The sequence below is a fragment of the Dipteris shenzhenensis genome, chromosome 5 (assembly GCF_047967505.1).
Source record: "Dipteris shenzhenensis isolate YYH24624 ecotype China chromosome 5, Dip_SZ_1.0, whole genome shotgun sequence".
Classification (NCBI taxonomy): domain Eukaryota; kingdom Viridiplantae; phylum Streptophyta; class Polypodiopsida; order Gleicheniales; family Dipteridaceae; genus Dipteris; species Dipteris shenzhenensis.
Genome location: NC_141600.1, coordinates 515,611 through 522,971, shown reverse-complemented (window position 1 = coordinate 522,971; position 7,361 = coordinate 515,611). Strand labels below are relative to the sequence as shown.

Genomic DNA, 7,361 nt, shown 5'->3' with positions numbered 1-7,361 from the left:
ATACTAGCACTTCGATCATTGGTCTCTCAGCCAACATTGTTTTTAGAAAGACACCCAAAAGATATATTCATGAACAACTTCAACCTACAAATGTCTAGCCTATGGGAGGCAAATACTGACGTGCAATTAATACTAAACCCCCATGGAGTAGCAACATATTGCACATTGTATATAACAAAATAGATAAAGAAACAATGGAGGCAGTTAACCTAGCCCTAGCAGAAAGCCCAGATTCTAAAGCCCTTGCGAATGAAAGAATACGATGTGTTGGTAATGCAATACTCAATACACAACATATAAGCTCCTAACAAGCAGTGTACTTGGAACTTTCTTTTCCCCTCACCAATTCAACAAGACAATATATTTACATCAACACAAGCCCTACTGAAGAGAGAACATTGCTGCTCAAACTGACGACAACAACTAGAACGCACGCAGCCTAAAAGCATGGATGTTTTTTATGATGACATCATCTCTAAGTACCTAAAAAGTGAGACATCGTTGCATAGTATTTGTTTGGCAAAGCTTTGCTGGAAATTACACTATTGTGGGAGGAAAATCAAGGAAAAGAAGAATAATAAAAATAAAAAGGTTCAATAATTACAATCAAATAACGAACCCGTCGGAGAACCACTATAGGGAACAATGCCTTCTTTTCTTGCCATACCATTACAAAGAGCCTACATTGGATGACCATAACACAACTTGGCATGACAAGTACAACAATCACTTACAAGTCATAAGTACAAACAAATAAAAATTCATCAAAATAACAAATATGTCTACCATGTTCTCATCCTCTACCACCCAGCAAACTAATGCTAACAACTACACTTACGATATAGCCATTGAAATGACCAATCAAACCAATTTCGAGGCACAACTTCTTTGACTTACAAGTGCTTATCAAACAAGGACTACTATGACACACTGATGAAACTAAACAATGAACAATCCAATCTACTAAACGAAATAATGCTAAAAAAAAGACTATCTCCAACAAAGCATTTCCATCTTTTCCTTATAGGAAATGTAGGGACAAGTAAAACATTTACGCTAATGGATGTAGTCCAAGCACTTCTAAGGCACTACTCGCAAAAAGAATGCTCTAATTTAAGCCTCCCAAAGGTACTCTTGCTAGCATACATAGGAAAGGCTACATTTAACATTGGGGGAACAATGGTTCATTTAGCCCTTCATGTACCTCTAATGGCTTCGCACTGCACAGCTCTCTCGAAAGACAAACTCCAAGAACTATCACTGCTCTATAAGGACTTGGAGCTAGTGGTTTTCGACGAGGTTTCTTTGATAGGACACAGCACGATGGTTGCCACGAACATGCGTCTCAAGGAAATAAAACACAATCACCTTAAACCATTTGGAGGAGTAGATGTTCTCTTGTGTGGAGATTTGTGCCAAGCTAGTCCAACAAAAGATTCGTGGGTTTTCAATGAACAAAGACCAAGCACTGCAATGACGTCCACATTTTGGAAAGACAAGGTAGCTATGTATGAGCTTCAAGCTCCAATGCGACATACAAATAAACAATTCTTTGACATGCTCAACAAAATTAAAGTTGGGAAGCATACTTTGGAAAACATATCATTCATAAACAACCAATATGTCAGAATACCACAAGACAAGCAAAATGTGCCATATTTGTTCTACACTAACGCCATGAAATATTTCTATAACAAAGAAATATTTGAATTGATTCAAGAACAACCACACATCCTACTATCACTTGACAAAAGACATAAAACATGCAGCAAGACATGCCACAACATGCTGTGGCATCGGTTTTTCCCCACAACAAGCACATCAGGTTACAAACAAGATTGTGAAACACATTCTTGTACAACGACAACATACCTTCTACTTGGACTCCAATACAAAAAATTGCAAGAGAGTTTCAAATAGGGAAAAACGCTCTAAACATAGTAACCAGGTTACAATTTCCTATTCAACGAGTGGGGACTAGAACAATACATTGATCTCAAGGGTTAACAATGTATTCTTTGGCATTCTCGATCCAAGTTCAATAAAGTCTCATGGTCTAGCGTACATAGCCCTTTCTCGAGTACGAAACCCAGATAGATTGTTTCTTATAAAGCCCCTCGATCCAAAGCATGTCAAAGTTGACATAAGCGTGTTTAAGAGATTGACAAGCTAAGAGAAAACCGTCAATGGATGTTCAAGCAAATTGACTGCTCAAAAACAAATTTAGAACTAAGAACGTTGCAATCCCTAAATACACATTCGCTATCATCACACATGCTAGACATACTTCAGGATACCAGTCTACTACATGCAACAATCTTGTGTCTTCAAGAACTACATGACAACTCATCCAACACAATTTCCCTTCCAAACTTCAATTGTACGAGGAGAAACAATGGAGTAGGAATAGCTACATGCTTCAAAGAGCAACTCCAACTGCAAAAAGAGTCATACATATACAACAAAGGATGTGAGTGCTTGCTAACTATCCTGGAAGATGAAAACTACGAAACATTTCAATCATAAACATATACAAATCACCAGCATCACTAATAACATCTCTTCTACAATCGTTGAACAATCTACTACAGCAAATCAACCTAGCAATACCAACAACAATAATAGGGGACTTCAACATTGACAACACAACAACCACCCCACAGACAAACAGATTAAACGACTTCATGGGGGTGAGAAATATGACGCAATTGATTACAAAACCCACTACAATAAATGGCTCCACAATAAACTACATATGGACAAACAACACCCACAAAAACAACATTTCGAAACAAATTTTATTTACTGGTCTGACCACTCCCTGATATACACAACCTTCGGAAATGCACAATGGCAGGCCTCGTGAATGTAATTCACCTTTGTTTAGAAGTGCATTCATTCCCTCTCTCTCCTCTTCCATATTTGTGGACGTGCATTCATTCTTCTCTCTCCTCTTTCATTTCTCTCTCTCTCTCTCTCACTTTGGGCAAATACTACTCACCTTTTTCTCCCCCTTTCTCTCTCTCTCTCTTCTCTCTCTTGGCGGGCCACATGAATGAAATTCATCTTGTTTCTTCCTATGAAAAGCACCTAATGAACCCACCCCCCTTCCCTGACCACCCGTCTCCTGCTGGTAATGAAAACATTGTTGAGGACTTGATCTGAAATGCATGACATATTAGTAGGATAGTGTGTTTCTCTTGTTTGATGTTCCGATGATGGCTCCGCCCGAGGCCCTGGGGGCCAGGAGCGAGGGAGGCAACGGAGCGGTAGTCTGCCAAGACGCCAGTTTTCCTAATCTCAAACAGTTGCCCGAGGGTTCTCCTCCGAGTGCCTTTAACATGTCTATTTCAGGTACTGCAGGATACACCTCACATTTGAGTGGCGCACCCAACACACTTCTGGAAATAGAGTTCATTTTGTTCATGCCTCGCAGCCGCGTTAAGGACGGAGCGCTTATGGCAAGAGTACTCCACGGATCTCACCACTGGGTGGGACAGCCGAAAGGCCATAGTAAGTTTCCCATGTGCACAGGTAAAAACATAGATATAGAAAGTCCTATTGGAAGAGTGTGTTGTCAGTCTGACGAGTCTGTTGTCAGTTTTACCAGACAAACCCAAAACTTCCAGATTTCAACCAAAAAATTACGAAGGAGACGCTATGGGTATACGATTGGTACAGTCCAGGCTCGTTTAATGACATGAAAGAGGCAAAGGAGTCTGGAAGGAAGAGAACGCACAGGGCCAAAGTATTCACTGGTCAGGCTCCGTCTTACTCTGAAGACCGTGGCTTGGTGAAGTCTGGAATACAGGTGAACGCGTCTAGAACACAAGAACTGCGGTACGATCATGAATTGGAGTTGCTGAGCTTAGAGGCGGCACTCACTTCTCTGGACCGGATGCCCAAGCTGCCTTCAGTTGACAACTTTAAACGCATCCTACAGAAGTGCAGAAAAGGGAAAATTTTGGTTTCTGCCAAGCGCCTGCAAGCCTACATGCGCCAAATTGGGCTGGAAGCTCATAAATCTCTCGGAAACTACCTTGTTCCAATGTTGGTGGAATGTGGAAGCATCTATGATGGTCTGGGGGCTTTGAATAGTTTGGTTGACCCAAATGAGTATTCGTGGACGTCTCTCATCAAGGGTTTCATTGAATGTGGGGAGTCACAGCAGGCCCTGAATTTGTTCCTGAAAATGCAAGGCAATGGTGTATTACCTAGCAAATATACGTTTGTGGCCTTACTGAACGCTTGTGCTAGGTTGAGAGAGGCCGAAAGAGGCAGAGAATTGCACTCCGAGATTGCCAGAAAGGGGTTTGAAACAGATCCTTATGTCGGCAACAGCTTGGTCGATATGTATGCCAAGTGTGGTTTGCTTGCAAAAGCAAGGGAAGCGTTTGATGAGCTTCCTGTTCGGGATGTAGTTTCATGGACCGCACTGATGGCAGGATATGTTGAACATGGGCTTGGTGAGGAAGGGCTGACATGTGTTGAACACATGCAACTTGAGGGTGTGTCACCGAATGCTTTCACGTTGACTTGCAGCTTGAAAGCTTGTGGCACCATTGAAGCCATAGACAAGGCCCGAGAAATACATGGTGAAATTGCTAAAAGGGGGTTGGAAAGAGATCCTTTCGTTGGCAACTCGTTGGTCTATGTGTATGCGAAATGTGGCTCACCTGCAAAGGCAGGGGAAGTATTTGACAAGCTTCTAGTTCGAGATGTAGTTTCATGGACTGCACTAATCACAGGATATGCAGAACATGGGCTTGGTGAGGAAGCACTAAACTCATTCAAATGGATGCAACTGGAAGGGGTGTTTCCGAATGCTGTCACATTTGTCTGCATCTTGAAAGCTTGTGGCAGCATAGGAGCCGTAGACGAGGCCCGGGAAATACACACTGAGATTTCCAGGAAGGGGTTGGAGAGAGATCTTGTTGTAGGCAACGCCTTGGTCGATATCTATGCCAAATGTGGCTTGCTTTTAGAAGCATGGGAATTGCTTGACAAGCTGCCAACTCGAAATGTAGTCACATGGAATGCACTAATGGCAGGATATGTTGAACACGGGATTGGAGAGGAAGCGCTGAACTGTTTTGAACAGATGCAGCGGGAGGGAGTGTCTCCAGACGCTATCACATTTGTTTGCAGCTTGATAGCTTGTGGCAGCATAGGAGCCATAGACAAGGGCCAAAAAATTCACATTGAGATTGGCAGAAAGGGGTTGGAAAAAGATCCTTTTGTTGGCAACGCCTTGATCGATATGTATGCCAAATGTGGCTCGCTTGCAAAAGCACAGGATGTGTTCGGTAAACTTCCATTTCGAAATGTAGTCTCTTGGAATGCACTCATAGCAGGGCATGCCAAACATGGATTTGGTGAGGAAGCGTTGAACTGTTTCAAACAGATGCAACTGGAGGGTGTCTCTCCGGATGTAGTCTCATGGAATGGACTAATCGCTGGATATGCCCAGCTAGGAGAAAGTGAGATCGTTTTCCATATGCTTGAGAGAATGAGAGGAGAAGGCATAAAACCAAACAAGGTCACATTTCTTAGCGTTCTCACTGTCTGCAGTCACGAGGGTCTATTGGATAAGGGCCAGAAATACTTTGAGGCCATGAGCAAAGAATATGGTGTCACTCCTACTATTGAGCACCACACGTGCATGGTGGATCTCTTTGGCCGTGCAGGTCAACTAGACGAGGCGGTAGCAATGGTGCAGAAAATGCCTTTCCAAGCTGATCTTGCCGTTTGGCGTAATGTGCTGGGTGCTTGTCAAAAGTGGGGTAACGTAGATCTTGGACAACAGGCCTTTGAATATGCAGTGCGATTGAATGAAAAGGATGCTGCAGCTCATGTCGTGATGTCCAACATCTATGCAGATGCTCACATACAAGAAGGATGTGAGGAAGGGACGGGACATTATGACATGTGATAGGATGCCACATGGATCCTTACACATGTGGATGTGTGGCAAAACACATGGCATCCCTTGGAACAACTGGTATGGCCACTCACGACACACAGCATCCACCGAGTGTCCATCCAGCCCACCATCGTTCAAGGGAATCATTCAGAATGGATAGGAAAGTTGCCTTGGGCCATAGCACACCAAGGCCAACTCCACCTGCAAAATTTAGACATTCCAAGCCTCTACATGCCTTCTTGGATTCATGCCCTGCTTACTTGGGGAGGCCTAGCCTTCCCTTGGGCTATATAAAAGGAGGGGAAGCCCGTCATTCGTTTGCGGCTCTTCCCCACATTTCCTGGAGCTCATCTCCTTGGAGTGGAGCAGCAGCCAGCTAATTCCATCTTAGTTCAAACTCTGTTTCAACTCAGTTAGAGCTTAGTTTCAAGCTCAGTTCAAGCCCTGTTTCAGCTCGGTAAAGACGAGTGTATATCCAGCTCAGTCAAAGCTTAGTTTCAGCTCAGTCTAAAGCTCAGTTTCAGCTTGATTAAGCTTCAATTCCAGTTCATTTTGCAGCCAGCTTAGATGCTCATTTGTGCCTCAGTTCTAGGCACGTGGAGCAATCCAAACCGTGCCTCATTCTCTAGTTAGTAACATCACCTAGCTACGTTAGTTTTCAGTGATAATTCTGCTTCTCTTTTGACCTTTGGCACCTGTTAGTAGTTAAGCTACATTATGCTCAGTGTAGTATCTTGGAGTCGATACAGAGGACGAGTTTTTATAGGACAATAGTTTGCACTAACTTGTGTCCTGATAGATATTCGCGACTACACCTTATCCCTGGAGAAATCCCAGAGACGAAGCTTCTCAAATGTGGTAAGGAACTAGGGAGAATGTCATCATGGAAGAGGGGTGTAGAGGTGGGTAACTGGACTAGGGATAGTTATGTTGAATGGTTACATGGGAGTGGATGCATCTAACTCCATTTGTAAAAAAAGTTCAGACTTGTAAGCGTGTAACCAAAACCTTAAGATACTTGAAAATACTTTAGCAATAAAATCTCTGCTATAATGACACTTTTGAGCAGTTTGCAACACACAAAACAGCTTCTGAAACAAATCGCAATATGGCTCTACTCCCTAGAATAGCTTGTAGAGGATCTTGGGCACCCTTAGACCAAAGCGCAGCAGCCCTAGGCTCCTTGGAATCAATTCGCAGTAGGTCTGGGTGCTTTGGAGTCAATTCGCAGCATCTCTGGGCACCAGGTAGGGCTGGAAACCCTAATTGCAGCAAGTAGATGATCTTCCAGAAGGGCTGGGAATTGGATCGCTGCAGCTGCACTCTTTCCGGGCACTTCTACGCATCAGAGAGTCGAAGATATGATGTGGGAATGAATCACAACTCAGCCTGGGAGGAGTAGAAGTGAATCGCAGCAATAGAAAGAGGAGTCTGGGAG

The 7,361-nt window shown here is 43.3% G+C and overlaps 1 protein-coding gene across 2 annotated transcripts; it reads left to right on the top strand.

The window, feature by feature from the left end:
* Positions 1-3,185: 3,185 nt before the first annotated feature.
* Positions 3,186-6,834, top strand: LOC147901454 (pentatricopeptide repeat-containing protein At1g03540-like). Of its 2 annotated transcripts, none has more exons than XM_087374883.1 (3): positions 3,186-3,354; positions 3,437-3,513; positions 3,611-6,834. In XM_087374883.1, the coding sequence occupies exons 1-3, from the start codon at positions 3,216-3,218 to the stop codon at positions 5,930-5,932; spliced, it is 2,538 nt and encodes an 845-aa protein (XP_087231009.1). In that variant the 5' UTR covers positions 3,186-3,215; the 3' UTR covers positions 5,933-6,834. The 2 variants fall into 2 exon arrangements, with proteins under 2 accessions (XP_087231009.1, XP_087231008.1); XM_087374882.1 differs by having other exon boundaries at positions 3,602-6,834.
* The last annotated feature ends 527 nt before the right edge of the window (positions 6,835-7,361 follow it).